The following is an 18,871-nucleotide window of genomic DNA, read 5'->3' on the forward strand; positions in this document are numbered from 1 at the left end:
TTTAGCCATCCGCAATGCCATAAATGCCAAAGTGCATCTTAGAGTTTCTAAAGCACAGGAAAGAAGGATAACTGGATAGCTAAAGAACTGATGCTTACAGCTGGTAGTAGGAGCAAGCCTGCAGTTTAAGAACTTAGGTACTTGGGCTGTGATTGACTTGCAGAAGTATATTTGCCTTACAAGCCGTACAAGTTATCATTATAATTGCCCACATTTGCAAACTCAACTTGCCCCAGTCATGTAGTGAGATTCGTTGCTGTAAATCTCGTCATCGAGGCTTAAGGTCAAGCATTTTGTTGCATGTTTTGCTGTATACTGAGAAATCTTGATTATGATTGTCATAGGGAAGAAGATGAAAGGTGCTAAGAAAAAGCATGTGGGAATGAGGGATGTAGGGGGTTATGAAGGGGCCCAGAAGCTTTTGGGTGTTTATGTATGCACATCATAAAATAGTGCAGGCATACCTTGGAGATATTGCGGGTTCAGTTCCAGACCACCACAATAAAGCGAGTACCACAATAAAGCATGTCACACAATTTTTTTGTTTCCCAGTGCATATAAAAGTTCTACACTATGGTCTATTAAGTGTGCAATAGCATTATGTCTAGAAAAACAATGTACATGCCCTAATTAAAAAATACTTTATAGCTAAAAATGCTAACCATCATCTGAGCCTTCAGTGAGCTGTAATCTTTTTGCTTATGGAGGGTCTTGCCTCGATGTTGATGGCTGCTGACTGATCAGGGTGGTGGTTGCTGAAGGTTGGGGTGGCTGTGGCAATTTCTTAAAATAAGACAACAGTGAAGTTTGCTGCATTGATTGAGTGTTCCTTTCACAAAGGATTCCTCTGTAGCATGTGTTGCTGTTTGACCCCAATTTTGAAAGAAGTTCTATTGTGGGTAAAATGCCATCAATCCTCTCAAACCCTGCTGCTGCTTTATCAACTAAGTTTATGTAATATTCTAAATCCTTTGTTGTCATTTCAACAATGTTCACAGCATCTTCGCCAGGAGTAGATTCCATCTTAAGAAACCACTTTCTTTGCTCATCCATAAGAAGCAACTCCTCAATCATTAAGGTTTTATCATGAGATTGCAGCAATTCAGTCATCTTCAGGCTCCGCTTCTAATTCTAGTTCTTTTGCTATTTCCACCACATCTGCAGTTACTTCCTACACTGAAGTCTCAAACCCGTCAAAGTCATCCAAGAGGGCTGGAATCAACTTCTTCCAAACTCCTGTTAATGTTGATATTTTGACCTTCTCCCATGAATTACGAATGTTCTTAATGGCATCTAGAATGGTGAATTCTTTCCAGAAGGTTTTCAATTTACTTTGCCCAGATCCATCGGAGGAATCACTGTCTATGGCAACTATAACCTTACAAAATGTATTTCTTAAATAATAAGACTTGAAAGTTGAAATTACTCCTTGATCGATGGGCTGCAGAATGGATGTTGTGTTGGCAGGCATGAAAACAACATTAATCTCATTGTACAACTCCATCAGAGCTCTTGGGTGACCAGGTGCATTGTCAATGAGCAGTAATCTTTTGAAAGGAATCTTTTTTTTCTGAGCAGTAGATCTCAACAGTGGGCTTAAAGTATTCAGTAAACCATGTTGTAAACAGATGTGCTGTCATCCAAGCTTTGTTGTTTCATTTATAGAGCACAGGCAGAGTAGATTTAGCATAATTCTTAAGGGCCGTAGGATTTTTGGAACGGTAAATGAGCACTGGCTTCAGCTGCATTAGCTGCTAACAAGAGAGTCAGCCTGTCCTTTGAAGCTTTGAAGCCAGGCATTGACTTCTCTTTAGCTATGAAAGTCCTAGACGGCATCATCTTCCAATATAAGGCTGTTTTGTCTATCTTGAAAATGTGTTGTTTAGTGTAGCCACCTTCATCAATTATCTTAGCTAGATCTTCTGGATAACTTGCTGCAGCTTCTACATCAGCACTTGCTGCTTCACCTTGCACTTTTATGTTATGGAGACGGCTCCTTTCCTTAAACCTCATGAACCAACCTCTGCTAGCTTCAGACGTTTCTTCTGCAGCTTCCTCACCTCTCTCAGCCTGCTCTGGATTAGGCTTTGGCTTAAGGGAATGTTGTGGCTGGTGTGATCTTCTATCCAGACCACTAAAACTTTCTGCATATCAGCAATAAGGCTGTTTGGCTTTCTTACCATTCATGTGTTCACTGGACTAGCACTCCTTTGCATTCACAACTTGGCTGTTTGGTGCAAGAGGCCTAGCTTTTGGCCTGTCTCGGCTTTCGACATGCCTTCCTCACTAAGCTTAATCATTTCTAGCTTTTGATTTAAAGTGAGAGATGTGCGAATCTTCCTTTCACTTGAACACTTAGAGGCCATTGTAGGGTTACTAATTGGCCTAATTTCAATATTGTTGTGTCTCAGGGAATAGGAAGGCCTGAGGAGAGGGAGAGAGATGGGGGAATGGCCGGTTGGTGGAGCAGTCAAAACACACACAACATTTATCGATTAAGTTTGCCGTGTCATATGGGTGCGGTTCATGGCACCTCAAAACAATTACAATAGTAACGTCAAAGATCGCTGATCACAGATCACCATGACAGATACAATAATAATGAAAAAGTTTGAAATATTGCGAGAATTACCAAAATGTGACACAGAGACATGAAGTAAGCATATGCTGTTGGAAAAATGGCGCTGATAGACTTGCTTGATGCAGGGTTGCCACAGACTTTCAATTTGTAAAGACTGCAATATCTGCGAAGCACAGTAAAATGTATGCCTGTACTAAGTCAATTTGAAGAGAGGAAACTGTCATCCTGCATAACATGGTCTCCAAATTGGCTCTGCCATGTTAGATATTACTGTCTCAAGGACTTTCTTAGGGTATAGATACATGTCTTCTGTTCTCACTGGCAACAGCTGAAGACGTTACTGCCCAAATTGTTCTGCCTCTTTAGTCTGTCTTCACTAGAGGTTAATGCTGCCTCCTTTTTATATGGGCTTCCAGGTGCTCATGTGATTGCTTCTAATCTGTTTGGGTCAAAATAAGTCTGTTTTAGCAGAGACTAGCTACTTAGTATTTGCAACTTACCTGGTATTCTTTGGTAATGATAAGCAGCAGGACCAGTTGGGCCAGCTGATGAAGAATCATATATTTATCCACTCAGTTACTATGTGCTGCTTTGAGCTTTTACGTGAGAGAAACTTGATGCTCCTCAGCTTTATCTGAAGCATATGCTGTAACCTGGCAAAATTCCATCCCAAGGGATTATGGTCTGCATTGCTAAAACTCCTTTTCCACTTTCAGCTGAATATTGTGGTATTTGCTGCATGTCTAAAATTATTGTGCAATGATAAGGGTCTGCCATATTCCATTTTGGAGACTTCTTATCTTGTAGAGGAAGAACAAAGAAAGTTGGTACTGAACAAAAGAACAGGTCCTGTACAGGTGTGATGTATATTGTGATGTTCCAACTCCAGGAGTCTGCTTTCTCATAAGGTCAAAGAATGCCCAGATGCTTTATAATATCATAAAAAAAAGTTTCCCAGGCATTGGTATGATGAGGGTTCGTTTGGTAAAAGTTCTTAACATTAGAGAGGCAATGAAAACTCTTCTTGGCCCTCAATATTGTATTTGAAAGGATTGCATAACTGGCTGCTATTTCTATGTCTGTGATACCATGGACATCCACTGGGAATGCCAGTGAATTGACCGACTTAGTATTTGTCCAGGTACTTTTGTATGACCTGAACATCTGTCTTCTCCTTGTTAGTGAGGTCAGCTCCTTATCCACAGGCAACCATGAATATAACTTGCTGCTGCTGTTCTGGGACCAGAATGGTACTATTCTTAGAAAGAGAGCCCATGTCCATTCGCAGAAAAACACTGATTTCCTCTTAACCACACTGTGGTATTTCTTTTTTTCTTTCTCCTCTTTGTATTCATGAATTGGTTCTTTGGAGAAGAAATTAGTTGTATGCATTAATGTACTGCTTTCAACACATCATAACGAATAAATATTATTTTATCAGTCCCTTCAATAAAAATGACCATTAACCTGACTATTAACTGCTGGGTCTCAGATTGACTGCTGAATACAAGCTTATTTTTCAAAATGGCAGAATCTGGCTGTCCTTTTTATTGTAGTAAAGCTGCTTCTGTTTGCAGCACTGTGTTGCTGGAAGACTGCAGCTTATTTTTATGGTGCATGTCAGTAGTGGTGACTCAAAACATACATTTCACTGAGTATCCTTTTTCTGTGTTCGTGAACTGTCTTCTGTGAGGAGAAAGAAAAAAATCGTTGTTTGGGGAAAACAGTATCCAGACCAGAGAAAATGTTTTGATCTGGAACAAAAAGTCAAATTATTCTGTTGAACACATGAGTATACTTCCAGAGTCATCCCAGGGTTGCTGGTGGCCTGACTGAATTTATACTAGTGTAATAGTCAAGTCTAATCCAGATATTCAGGAGCATTCTAGATGAGGCATATACTTCTCTTCAAATTGCCATTTCTCTTTTTCAGACTCCACAATGCAAAACTTCAGCATGTGGTATGACTTCATTTAAAGAAAAATGACAAAACAGACTCTGAGAGATTATGAATTAGAAAACTATGTAGTTTTGGTTCACAGCAGAGGTGTACAATGGCTGGTTTTGGGTTCTGTGGAAAAATGCAGTCCTTTTTAAAATGGATTGTTTGCACAAGTTGCATGTGGATTAGGACATGTATGCAATTACAGTGGCAAAAGTGGGTGTAAATGGGCAACACACCTAAGTGAAAAAATATATGTGTAAGAGAGAAAAATTTTGCTTGCCAAAACAGAGCTCCTTGACTGGCTGAAGATGATGGTAGTCCATTTCCTGATGTTCACATTCTCCTCAGCTTTTTAGCAATGTCATGTTTTTTTATCTTGCTTGAGACGCTTCTATAAAATGGGGGTGTGTGTGTGTGTGTGTGTGTGTCTGAAGCCTGCTTGCTTAAACACACAACTCATGTCAGCTGCAATGCGGCAGTGCTTGATGCTAATGAGGTAAGCAGCCAGAGCACTCGTCTGCTTATGTTTTCTCATTCTCTGTACAATTATGGCAATTGGGATTGGAAAAAAGAATTTGTATTGGATATTGCTCTGTTTTGGCCTTTTTAGAGTGTGGTTCCATGTCCTTGTGAAGGTTGGGGCATGTATTTTTACTTCTATTTGGGTATTTAAGTGGTTGCCCTGTTTTATTAAAGGCAAGCTCTGAGATATATCTTGGGTGGGAGGAGAAGAGAAAACAGGAAGTACAGAGGCCCTCCCCCCCAATAATTAAAGTACACTGTGAAATGAAAATAAAAGGAAAATACATTGCCTGACTCTGTGTGTGTCTACAGGTTGAATAGATGCAAGTCTGTATTTATAAGTAACATCTTTGGAACAGAGCTGATGAGGTATTTACTTTTGGCTCTATCTGGAGAGTTACAGCTGGCATTTCAGAGGTACAGAAATCCAGATGCACTGTGATTTCTCAGCCCACCTTCTTTCTCCTCTTTCACGCTTAGGGTGCTGACAGCAATGTGAACTGTCATTTTACACTGCAGTCAGAAGTTTTACTTTGGACGCGGTAAGGCAGATAAAGTGAATATCAGATACTTCTTGTCTATTCCCATCCTCAGTTGCCAGACTGTCTTCCTACAGCTTGATGCCTTCCCAACTAGTCCTATCATACTTGCCTTCTCACAGCTTAAGAATTTTCATTCCATCTCTATTTTTTCAGAGGCATACTCTGTAAAAGTGCAGGTCATGATTAAGTAATACATTGGTCCTGATAGCAAAGCTGGCTTTTCTTCGTATTCCTGCTTCTGTGTCATGGGGTGCTGCCCTCACAGCTGTTCTGATAAAAATTATTTCTGGGTGCTTACTATTTAATGTATATCAGATTGTTAAAATGATCTGTGTTTAAAGCAAATACTCTGCTTTTTAAAGGTTATATCTAATCGCAGTCATTTCTGCAATGTGTTATGTAATGTGATTGTATGACTGGGAAAGGAAGGATATGAACTGTAGCATGTGGGCAAGAACTAGTGGTGTGAGGCAGGAGCTTCCTGAGCTATTGTTACTGCCAAAGTGAATGTAGTGCGCAGCTAACACTCATAGAAAGGATGACACATCAGCCTAAAATTAATCCTTCACCCAGGGAAGGAGCTCAGGACCGTGTGCCTTTCTAGGGTGGTGCCTTTCTAGGGTGTGTTCTAAGTGGCTTAAGTGCGACATGTATGAAATAGTACAACTGACAAGATGCATTTTAGGGAGAATTATGTGGTGTTTTAACAGTCACCACTGAAGTCCAGTATCTCTGTTGTGATCCCATATAGTGCAGTATTTCTTTGCATGTTTACCTTCTCCTGAAAACCTTGTAGTTGATTGGAATGGTTTTCTCTTCCTTCTGTAGGTCTCCGGGTGAACGGGGAGCTCATTACTGCTTATCCACAAGTGGTGGTTGTGCGTGTGCCAACGCCTTGGGTCCAGAGTGACAGCGATATCACAGTCCTTCGCCATCTAGAGAAGATGGGCTGTCGATTGATGAATCGTCCTCAAGCCATCCTCAACTGTGTCAACAAGTTCTGGACTTTCCAAGAACTTGCTGGTCATGGCGTGCCTCTTCCAGACACCTTTTCATATGGTAAGGTTTTTGGATCAAAAGGATAGTATAGTTGCCTACAATAATTTATGCTTTTACAGTACAAAAGATATAAGTCAAGTCGTGGGGATCCTTACAATTGAGTAGTGTTAGGGTAGTACCACAGTAAGTGTTTAGTAACCAGAGACAGAAATTAAAGTCAGGACACTCAAGTTCTCTTTCTTTTTGGCTTTGTTGACTAGCTGTGATGCTTTGGGAAGAGTGCTTTAAATGTACCTCAGCCTCCCAAAAACTACTTTTTGCTGGTACCGAAACACTTTGAACTCCTTAAATAATCCACTTTTCCAATTGCCTGAAACAGTGGACAAGAACTTGGGGAACCAAATGTGTTAGGATACTATTAAGTTCAAGACTTCAGTAAAATCTGAAAATATATTAAACTTCTATATGAATAAAAATATCTGCAGATACATTAGTTACTGTAAAAGGATAGAAAGAATACAGGCTGTCATGTGTAACTACTTGCAGTTGTTTGGGATTTGGATTAAAATTTCCTTCTAGAATAGTTAATAATTAATATTGTTTCTTGTTCATGTCTCTGGAGCGTCTGGTCTCTAACACAGTGCTAGATTAGAGGAACCATTTGTCTGTTCTGCCGTGATGCTTTCTGTCTTTTAATTGTAATATATTAAAGAATGGAAGATACCTGTCAGCCTTCCATTCCTTATTGGGAAATACGCTTTCCTCCCCTTTATACAGGTGCAGCTATAGGATTTTGTAATGGGAGCTTGACAGAAACATGTTTCATGGGTCAAGTATTTCCATGAATTACTATGAAAATTAATTTGAGAAGTAACACACATCCTTTCTTTAGAAATACAGTGGCTCTAGTTCTTTGAGAAGGGAAGGGGTTTTTAATTCTTTGGGGAAAGGGAGACCAAGAATGATGGGGTGATTAGGGAACATCTCTGTTCTTTCATAACTCCCTGCCATTTCTTTTAATGCCTTTCTATGGAATTTGAAAGAAGCATGACCTTTATTTATTTATTTATTTATTTTTATGCAAGTATGAAGTGATTAGTGAGAGCTGGCTTTGCTAAGAAAAACAGGATGTTCTGAACTGCATGTTATTCCATGACTAGCTTTAAAATCCATGGCAGGGTAGTGGTAGATGCTGTTGGCTTTCTGACCAGTGTCTTGGCTTGATTTCTGTGCTTTGCTGCACATGATTTTAGAGGTATCTCATTCCTTTCCCACCTGACTTTCTCTTCCTTATTGCTTATACTTTGTTAAATCTTTTGTGAATTGAACTGTCCTCAAATAACCTTAAAACATTGACCATAATCATATGAGTGGTGATTAAAAGCTACTTTATAAGGCACTTATAAAGGCATTGAGTCAGAGATTGAAGTACTGGTTCAGGAGGGAGAATGAGATACAGGAAACTTAAGCCCTGGAAAGTGGGAAAGTGGAGTTGACAAGATTTGGGTTGTTGCGGTTTTCTGAATTATACCTTGTCTTAGTGTTCCATGTTGCCTTCCTGGTTAGTGGTTTGGATGGAACAGTGCTATTTTCCTGCTAGAGGTTTGCAAAGGTAGGATATGATAAAAGGGATAAACTGGAACAAGATGGTAGAATTGGGGCATTCAGATTTGGAAAATTGGATTGAACCTTTTGAGGTTGTGGACAGGATGACTTTGTCAATTTGTATCTTCCATTCCTAAGGAAGTAAGAATTAGTATTCCACAGATTACAGATACCTTCAAAGTCTGACCCTGCTCCATGACCAAGTTCCTCTTAACTGTTAGTTTCTTCTGCATTATCTAAGCTGGAAGGGTGGGAGGAATATGTGGCGATTACATCCCCAATTTGGCCACACCAGATTGTTGGCACATAATATTGTTGGTTTTCTTTTTGCCAGGTGGTCATGAGAATTTTGCCAAAATGATTGATGAGGCGGAAGTGCTGGAGTTTCCTATGGTGGTGAAGAACACACGGGGTCACCGAGGTGGGTGTGAGGTCAGGGGTGAGGGCAAGGAGTACCTGATTGTGAGCAGCACTCTTAAAATTATAAGTTGCCAAGGAATAATAGTTAAGAAGGTCTTCTGTTAGGTGTTGGACTTTTCTGTATGTCTAAATTCTACCAGCCTCCTACTTCTGGATGTTGAATAGGCTGCAGCACTCAGATACAATTCTAACAGAACCCAGTAACTCAATGAAAGGACCTAGTCTTGCAAAAGCAGGGGGGATAGAGGTTCAAAATTACGGTGCATTGGTGACTTCTGTGAGGAGAGATCTGAACTGGAATAATGGGAGGTCTGACTTTAGAAATGTAAAGATGAGCCCATGTGGATTTTAGGGATGTTTCTAAATAGGCTTAAGAGAGGGAAACTTAGTTCAGTACGTCTTAATTTGATTTTTCTTTCTACTTGACTTTAACAAGCAATATATGAGAATTTATTTAAATCAGAATCCTAATTATGGACAAACTGGATCTCAGTTTTTCAGAAAAATCTCTGACATTGTTGGTGATAATGCAGCAGCTTCAGATGAAATTTTTCTAATGCCAGGCTTGATTTCAGTGTTGAATGTAATATACTTAATCGATTTATTTTACTGTTAGATAGTGATCTACTAAACAAAACCAGTTTTAAAATCAATTTCAGATGTTATTTGCACAGGGGGTCATATCTGTTTTAATCTTCTTTAAAACCAATTCAGTCAATGCTTTAACAAAAAAGAACCTTAAACTGAAGTTCCAAGAGCACTTCTACCTACTTACTGTCTCTGTCTGCCTGTTCCCACTCCATGCTGTCCCCTCTCTTCTGCTGGTACAAGTGTTTCTGGAGCCATGTAGTAAATGGATTCAGGAACTGATTTTGGCTAAATCTAATCTGGTTATTTAAACTTGGATCAATTTCCTATTTGAATTGTCGTTTACTTCCACAAATTAGTGTGCTGGATGCATTCCAGATGTAATGGAAGAGTGAGAGCAAAAGGCTGTGGCAGAGGGGAAGATCAGGCCTGCTTCTTTTGGAAGTAATACCTGTTTAAATGTTCTTAAAGTACTTGTGGAGCTACAATGTTAGGTTGGAGTTTGACTTTGCAGCAAGCTGAATTAGATAATCTGATAAATGAGTAAATATTTTGCAGCTATTGAGTTTCTTCTCTTTTTTTAGCCAGAAATCATGCAAATCTCTGTTTACAAGTTGTGCTTTAGAGCCCATTTAATCCTGTGTGAAATTTATGCACAATGCATAACCTTGTGCGTTAAAGTAGTTGGGGAAACCTTTTCAGATGAATTCCAGAGCAGGCATTTGCAAATGGTATTTAAAAAAATGGGGCAGTCATGGTTGTAGGTGTTGCCTGCTGAATAAAAAAGCCATGCTGTTTTAGGCCAGCTTAATGTGTAGTTTGCTGCTGTTGCAAATGTGCCAGTCTTAGTTTTGGCAAGATGTCATAGTGCTGCATAAATCTAAGAAATAAGCGGTTCTGCTCCAAGGCAATCATTCTCCCCATCCTCATTTTAGGAGTACAGTAAAATTATTAAGTGCCAGTAGGATGGCCAAAGTTGAGTCTGAGAGAGAGCAACTGAAAGTTCTTGTTTTCCTGTTGTGATCTTAAGCCTACATTCTGATGCTCTGTTTGTTATGAGAAACGCTGTGTTCCTCAAGCAGTGTTTTGTGTTCTGCAGACCTTAAATCCTGACGAAATAGAGCCTGTTCAAGTTGGACTTGGAGCACTTGTTGGGATTTCTCCTGGCACGTTATTTCTCTTAATTCTGCTGCTGCTGCATTTCTGTTCCCTTTATCAATTGATTTTCATGCTCTGTTAGCATTGCAGCATAATTTAGTGACAATTCTGCCACAGAAATTTTGTTGCGGCCTTATTGAAAAACATAAACCTAATATGACACATTTCTTTTGTTAAGAGCCCTTAACAAAGGGGAATAGCAATTGGGAGATGTAGCTAATGAAGGAAAGGGATGCCTTGGTGTGAGACAAGGAAAGAGGTGGAGAATGGTAGGTTAAACACAAAAAGTCCCTGAGATGTTTGCTGGCAGAAAAAGCAGTGATTTCTAAAAGAGGCTTTTTTTTTTTTAAAGTTGAAGTACATTCCATTCACTTACGTGTTTAGTGGAATATTCTGCTAAATTTATCTCATACCAGATAGTTCGGAGTCTCTTTGTATAGCCTCATTCTAGAGTTGTGAACTGTTTCAGGTATTGGGAAGAACAGCTCTCAGTCACTTCCAAATAGTAGAGCAGTTCTGCAGTGGCACACTAGTGACTTAAGAGTTCTTAGCTCTCTGGGTAGAGGTCTTAGCTGCCTTTTAAGAGTTTTGTGCAATTGGTTCTTGTGTGTCAAAGTAGTAGGCTGTGATTCCCAGTTGTCTTGGATGAATAAGCTGTGCGATGAAATTTCTGCTGCTCTTTTAGTATTTCTTCCGTTTTTCTCTCATTGGGGACCTTTCCAAAAAGACGTTGAAATTACAGGTCACTTCCTTTATCTAAGAGCCTTGTTTGTTTGTTTTATATTTTAATACTTACTGGCTCCTCAACTCTTTCAGTATTTGAACACTGAGAAGCACTGAAGCAGCGGAACACTGATCTCTACAGAAGAATGTGTAAATAGGTATAAACTACAGATGGGGCCTGTGAAAATGGGCAGCTTACTGGTCAGAGTTTTTTACTTGTGCTGATTCAGCAGTGCAGATCAAATTGGCAGCTTCTTCCAATCCCACAATGTTCTTTCTTCATACAGGCAAAGCTGTGTTCCTGGCACGAGACAAGCACCATTTGGCAGACCTGAGCCATTTGATCCGTCACGACGCCCCTTACTTATTTCAAAAATACGTTAAAGAGTCCCATGGCAAGGATGTACGTGTTATCGTAGTAGGAGGCCGTGTGGTGGGCACCATGCTCCGCTGCTCAACAGATGGGAGGATGCAGAGTAACTGCTCACTTGGTAGGAAAAGCATTGTTCATAGTTTTGATCAGAACTTGTGAATGCAGCGGGAATGAAATGACAAACCGAACTGAAATAAGCTGTAGGATTTATTTTATATTTATTGTGCTTACAGTAGGAGGTTTGCAGAAGAAAAAACGAGAGTGAGGATTAAGTGAGAGGGGCATTGTGTAAACGTGGAATGAGAAATAATCTTTGCCCCAAAGTGGGCAGACATACAGGACAGACAAAAGGGAGGGGAAAGCTGTAAGAACACAGGAATGGAGCAAATGATGTGATAGTGGCAATGTCATGCCAATGCCGTGTTATTGTTGGTTTAATCCTGTTAAAAAGAAGCAACACAGGAAAAGAGACTGGGGAGGTGAAGGAGAGAGCCAGTTGGTGGATGATAATGTTAAGAGGGAAAACTGTTGGAGGAAATCTGTCTTAAATATGAGTCCTTTCTTGGATTGCAGCTGCAGTGCTGGCTTCAATCTGTCTGGCTCCTCCCTGCAACTTTTTTCCCCAAAACCATGTCTGGGAGGAAGAGGAAGTTGCTGCATAGATTCTAGTATGCTCAGAACTGAGTTTCTGCATAGCTTTGAGTGTAGGAGAGAGGGTTTTCTGAGGGCAGGAGGAGGGAAGGAAGGCTGGGCTTGCCTGTTAATTTAACTGAAGCTGTGCTAGACATGAGCAGGTATGGGACAAAATGTGTTCATGTGTAGTACAATTTTGGTTAGTCAAAATGCCTGAGAGATTTTTGTTATTCTTTTCTTTATTTCGAGTAAATGTATTCTGAAAGATTTCTCTGCTAAATGTTTTTTTTTAACTTCAGTATTGTAACAGATGAAGTCTGGGTAGGTTAATACTTAGATGATGGACTGTGAACTGGAGCAGATGAGGTACAGACAAGTTTTCCAGCATTCCTGCTGCAGAGGCAGTAACCTCTGACAGCAAGGTATGAGGTACGTGAGCAGATGGTAATGTCTTAACCACCCATTACATCTGCCAGAGCTTCAGTCTCATCAGGAACATTTTGTTTAATTTTGCCGGAAGGTTTCTTTGAGAACTTAGAAATACATATTCAAAGCCTCTACCTTACATGAAGAAACAAGGGCAATTTTATGTCAACCTTTATTGTTCATTTTTCTTGTTTCTTATGCTATTTACATCATTAGTTTTCTGTGACAGGGAGACTGAGCCTAAAAAAGGCAAACAAATCCACCTCACAGAATGAGAGGGGAGTTAAAATTGTTTCACACCATTGTCCTAAAGTAAGAAGGAAAAAAAAATTGTCTCATGATTTGTTAGGTCATCTTTTTAATATCCCAAGATCATAATGTATAATGATGTCCTTCCTTCTTGACTAAAAAGTCATCACACACTGTTTTTTAAACAAGTCATAAAGTCATCATAAAATGAGTGCCTTCAGCAGGTCAGAATCTTTTGAAATCCTGCTGGATCTTTAAGATCACTGATAGTCTGTGTCAGTCCCTCTCTGAGTCATCAGCAGTATGCTTGCAGGTCTCTGCATTCCTTTGGAGCTTCACAACCGAAAAGCACCGGCCTGTCAAGAAGGAGGTCACCTGTGACCAGATCACAGACTGAGTTTTTTTCACTTTTTCCAGGTGGTGTAGGTATGATGTGCTCACTGAGTGAACAAGGCAAGCAATTGGCAGTCCAGGTGTCAAACATCTTGGGGATGGACGTGTGCGGCATTGACCTACTGATGAAGGACGACGGTTCATTCTACGTCTGCGAGGCCAATGCAAATGTAGGTTTCATTGCCTTTGACAAGGCTTGTAATCTAGATGTAGCTGGTATCATAGCAGACTATGCCGCTTCTCTACTTACCCCCGGTCGCTTGACGCGGCGCATGTCCTTGCTCTCTGTGGTGTCCACGGCAAGCGAGACTAGCGAGCCAGAGCTGGGCCCTCCAGCTAGTGCCGCTGTCGACAATATGAGTGCTAGCTCCAGCTCTGTCGACAGCGACCCTGAGACCACGGAGAGAGAGTTGCTCACCAAGCTCCCGGGGGCTCTATTCAACATGAACCAGCTATTAGCCAATGAGATCAAACTTCTTGTGGAGTGATGCCACATGTAAATACATAACCAACAACACTCTCTCTTGTAAATCTTTTTTTTTTTTTTTTTAACCAAGTTGCAATGCTGTTTATCAGAGAAGCTCAGAGAAATGAGGAAGGGGGGATTCAATCAAGGAAGCAAGATTAAAAGGCATGTATTCTGTGATTGCCCCCTACTTTTTCATCTTGCATAAAATTGTTTTAATTCTTCAGCATCAATTTTTTATTGAAGATGCTCAGTTCACAGCCTGAATGGGAATTTTATTTGGATGCTGCTTTGGTCCCCAAATGTATTGCCGTGCATGTGCATTCACAGGAAAGCACTGAAGTATGATTCACACTTTAGATTTTTAGAAAGCTGTCTGGCAGCTCTCTAGAAAATTCTGTGAATTAACGCACCAGTTAAGCCTCTTCTGTCTCTTAAGGCTTGATCCTGTAAGTTGCTGAGTGCCTGTAATTTCAATGGGAGTTGAAAGTGTTTAATACCAGATATTTCAAAGTTCCTGGACACCTACTGTTCTCACTCTAGTAAGTGGGAGGTGTAAGTTCAGCATCCTCTTAAGGTCATCCCTTTTTGACTTTGTGGGATATGGCCCTTTAAATGATGAGGCAGAGAGAAGTGTCAGCTCACTCAGCTTCAGCTTTCAGTACGGTTTGTAACTTCTGCAATCTTGGTATCAACTGGCAGCTTTGTGTCCATATTTTGTTTATAAAGCTTTTGAAGGAGGATGTTTAATATTTGTGTTTTTCTCATTTCAAATCCTGACTTTGGAAGTTATGTAGGGGAATTGGTCATATTTTATTTGTGGTGGAAGTGGCACGTTTTGACTGTTTTTTGCATGATTGGAGGAGATAAACAGCACTGTAATTTTTGGTGTACAAAATGTTTAATCCAATGTGAAAAAGAATTACACTAGTTTAAAACAAACGTGCATTGACTTGTATTTGTTAGTGTTTTAGTCTTTTTGAGAGAGATCTGCTATGTTAATGTTCCTTTTTTTTTTTTTTTAATACATGCTAGTCCAACACTCCTTTCTCTATGCCTGCATCTTTAACAGTGGCCAAAGTGAAAACACTGCAGACTATTTGGTAACAAAACACTGACTTAAAGCCTGTACATTTTTTTTGTTTGTTTTGTTTTTTTGCTTTTGGGAGGGAAATGTGGTAGGGTGTGGAGGAGGGAAAAGTTGGTTGAAAGTGATGAGACATCTAGAGGTACTTTAGGATAAAGCTACAGTTCATGCAATATCAGTATTGCTAGGCTTATGTTTTCCCTACTGAAAATATTTAAAAGCTGATGTTGGCAGAAATCCAAAGAGTATATCCAGGGGAGGAATACTCAATTCTTAGCTTTGGGAAACATGCAGCATATTAAAAAATAAAAGAAAAACTCAGCCAGTATAAAAAAAGAATATATCTATAACCTAGGTCCACAAGCAATTAACAGATTGATTCTGGACCCTTATGTGTGTGTGGTGTGTGTGCACACACATTCATGTGTGTTCTTGTGTGTGTGTTTGCTCTGCTTTATTTCTTCTTAGGTTTTTGCTGTTTAGCTCCTAATTTTTTTTCCAGCCTGCCTGATTTTCATCGGTCCTTCTGGCTGCACATTTTTTCTTTCGCTTGATCTGTTTTGGAAAACAGAGAACCAAAACAGAGATACCAAGTCCATTTTTAAGTTGCTATCTTTCCCCTCCTCTTCCTCCTCAACCCTTCTCATTCTTTTCCCATATTTTGGGTTCATAAAGCCCTGGAACTATAGATATATATATATAAATAGAAGCCTCTTTTTTAAAAAACAAAAATGTCTATAGCTGAAAAATAATCTTGTGAAAATAGGGTTTGTTTGAAGGGGGGTTGTCTGTATGCAATGCTGCTGTTGTCTGGATACTTTAATGGAGCATGTCCCCTGTACCCTCTGAGGCACTGCCCACCTCTGTGGCCCCTCCTCACCTCTCTACTGCTCTGCTGTTTTACCTTCACTTGGACCTTAAACACAATTCACGGACACTATGCAGAGAGTCTTCAAGAGGCAATAAACAGAACAGTATTAACCTGCTTTCATGGAGGTTTGATCATGCTTCTTTGTACAGTTTGGTTTTTTATTTTAAAAGGAATGTAATAAAATGACTTTTTTTGTAGAATTAAATATTATTATTAAAATCAAGTAAAAGGTTGACTGTTGGTGTTAAGCAAGTGAAGTGGACCAGCTGGTCCAGCAACCAAAGGAGCTTCAGCAGTCAGAGTATTTTCAAATGCTTTACTCCAGAGACTTCCAAGTGCATGCGTTATAACGGAAAATTACAAAGGTCTCTAACTTGCATGAAGAATTGCAAACACACACAACATGAAAGCAACCTAATTTTCTAGTCGTTGAGCAGTAAGCTGTCTCTTCAGAGGCTGTTCTCCCTACCCCTCCCCCCCTTTTTTTAACTGGTAGTTGCCTCTATTCGAGAGCCTGATAGGGTTGATCCTTCTCTTTTCAGCTGCAGCACACACTGAGCACATGTGGAGTAACAGCAAGGAATAAACATATGCTAGTTAGTACAGTAGAAAATCTGTATTTCTATCACAGGAAACATCTTTTAGAGGAAAGAGCTGGTAACTGAACATTCTGGACTGTTCTTTGAGTCCCTTTATTACTTTGTGGAGAAGTGCTGTTGTGAGCAGGAACTTTAAAATTCTGTCACCCTTTCAGAATGTCCTGCTTATATGTCAGGATACTAATATTTGCCAAATAATACATACACATGGACTGTTTTGAAAGGCGAACAGTGGATTGAAGGAATTAAGAGTTTGGCTCCCTTGTGTTCAGATGCTCCTGCGTGGATGGTGCTTCCTTTGCTAGTTTGGAGAAGAGTATGTGTACTGGTCAGGAAGGAAGAGAAAGGATTTGAAACATGGCAAAGGTGCATTTGGATATTAGGTGTTAATACTGCTTAGGAAAACCTTACTTGAGGATTCATTGATGCAAATGGACACACTTGTCTGATATATTTACTCTCTACTTATTCATTGTTCCTGAAATAGTGAGATGTGTAGAGGTTATGTTGGGGGGGAAAGTTTCTTGTTTTTACTTTAAAGAAAAAACAACAAAAAAAGTGTGTGGTAACCAGGAAGTGTTTCCCACTGTGTGTGAACTTAACAGACATCAGCTATATATACTATATTTCCTTTAGTTCCATATGCTGAAAAACACATGCTAAACTTTCATACAGTTACACTAACTGCAGGTTTGGAAGCTTATGTTGAAGAAGTAGTCAACATAACACTGGGTTAAAATAGTGCTAATACAGCTGATGGTGATAAAACTATTTTTGTATTTTTTAATACTTGAGAGAGCCATTTAGAAACTCTTGTTTGCAAAAATAAGTTTCTTAAACTAAATCTGATGGAATATTGGTGTTTGTAACAGTGGAGATTCTCTTTTGTTCAACTTAACATGTTTACAATTTATGTCTTACTATGTCAATGCGTAGATTGTATCTTAAGCTCTGTATTTAATACTTTAACGTGTTTTATAAAATCTCTTCTTGGAATGCTACAACGCCTCGTCCATAACACAGTGGAAGGCCAACGCTTGATGCATATGTGGACTGTAATATTTTTGACCTGAGCTAATGGTTGCTCTTGGAGGGTTTTCTTCAGTTCACATGCTGTATTTCATGTGTGATACTCGGGAAATAACCTCTGGAACTTCTATGTATGTCAGACACAAAGGAGACGCTTCTTCAGATATTGTACTGGACTTCAAAATCCTACAGATGAAACCAGTGACATTTGCTAAATCGTTTCTCCCCCTAATTGCAAAAAACCTGTCAGTTAAACATGTAAGGGACCTTAAGGGCTTAGAGAGACTTTGCAAAAGCAAATCGCATGTACAGTATCTTTCTCATGGCTCGCTCTTTTTGAGAAGGTTTATGGGCTATATGGCTGGTGTGAGACAAACGACCCACTCCTGTTCTCTCTGTGGAATTGTAGGTGCTCGGACAGGTAACCTCTGTTGTTACTGGGTTTTTTTTTTTCCATTTTTGATTTTTTTTCACTGTTCTAGGAATTGTTTTAAACTGTAACACTGCAGGGTTTATGACCAGGTATTTGCTGCCTTTTCCTTTGTTTTATTTCTTTAAGTCTCTCTTAACCTTTGAGGGTGACTTTTGAAGCACTCTGATGGAGGATCTTGGCCTGCTGTTGGAAATTTCCAAGCCTCTCATATTTCCACTTCGAGTTGAAAAGTTTTGTTTTGTTTATTTGTTTAAACTGATGTCACAAATTTGATGCGTGGATTTCGGGTGGGTATTGTTACTGCTCTATTTTGTATGACTTCTCTCCCTTTTGTTACAGAAATGTGTTCTAACAGTTCACACTTTCTCACTGTTCTTTGCAAAACTTTTCAGGAGCCAAAAAAGTCAAACAGTCCAGAGAAAACCTTCCCTTCTCCCCTTTCTGATGGCAAGAGTGAGAACTTATGAAAAGTCCTTGAGAATGTTCCTTCCTAAACTTTTCCCCCCAATAATGCAAGTGGGTAAAATGGTAAACGCAGCAGTTTGGTGACATCCAAAACCGACCTGTTGTCAGGTAAATTGACTCTTTTCTGATCTTATTGTAACCTTCATAAGTTTGCTAACTTGTCTGCTTTCCTTTCTTCCCGTTTTCCCTATCAGTTCATTCTGGTGAAACTTCTCAAGTGATTTCTTTAACAGTGATGTTTAGAAAAAATCCTACTTTTCTTCTTTATTTCCCATCTTTGTATGTGTTGACCTTTAAGAAATCTGTCATAGTCCTTTACTTTGCTCAGGTTAAACAACAGTGAGGGTAGACTAAAAGCCACCTGATGTAGATACGAGGGATAGTTTTCTAATACATTAATTCCATCTCTTCGTTATCATTTTTAAATTAATTTTCCTTCCAGTGTGCTATTTTAGCTTAGGTTTTTGAAAGATATGGTACTTCCCAGTTGCAAAATGAGCATAAAATTTAACTGCATCAATTAGGAGTTGGCAAGTGTGGAAAAACTAGCACCAAGGTTAAATTTAATTAATAAAATTTGATAGAGCAGGATCCTGTAAAGAGGACAGATGGGAGTATCTGTGGTAAAGAAAACAACTGTGGGGCTGATTGCATCTTTTAGGGGGGCATTTTATGTTGCCCTCACTGCTGTATCTAAGTACTTAGATACTTTGTCCTTCTCTAGTACCTCCCTCCCCTGATCTCAAACCATTTTAAAGGTATTG

The 18,871-nt window shown here is 39.5% G+C and overlaps 1 protein-coding gene across 21 annotated transcripts in view; it reads left to right on the forward strand.

Moving 5' to 3' along the window:
• The window catches only part of RIMKLB (ribosomal modification protein rimK like family member B), an 85,437-nt gene that overhangs the window by 41,561 nt on the left and 25,005 nt on the right, over positions 1-18,871 (forward strand). For 16 of the 21 annotated variants that reach the window (XM_026115510.2, XM_026115508.2, XM_026115507.2 and 13 more), the window contains 4 exons: positions 6,419-6,649; positions 8,529-8,615; positions 11,371-11,574; positions 13,182-15,816. In XM_026115510.2, coding sequence (XP_025971295.1) covers positions 6,419-6,649; positions 8,529-8,615; positions 11,371-11,574; positions 13,182-13,645 — 986 coding nt within the window. In that variant the 3' untranslated portion in view covers positions 13,646-15,816. Of the gene's footprint in view, positions 1-6,418; positions 6,650-8,528; positions 8,616-11,370; positions 11,575-13,181; positions 15,817-18,034; positions 18,216-18,871 lie in introns of those variants that run through there. The other 5 variants (XR_010391105.1, XR_010391103.1, XR_010391104.1 and 2 more) reach the window with 3 other exon arrangements.

Source organism: Dromaius novaehollandiae, chromosome 1 (genome assembly GCF_036370855.1).
Source record: "Dromaius novaehollandiae isolate bDroNov1 chromosome 1, bDroNov1.hap1, whole genome shotgun sequence".
Classification (NCBI taxonomy): domain Eukaryota; kingdom Metazoa; phylum Chordata; class Aves; order Casuariiformes; family Dromaiidae; genus Dromaius; species Dromaius novaehollandiae.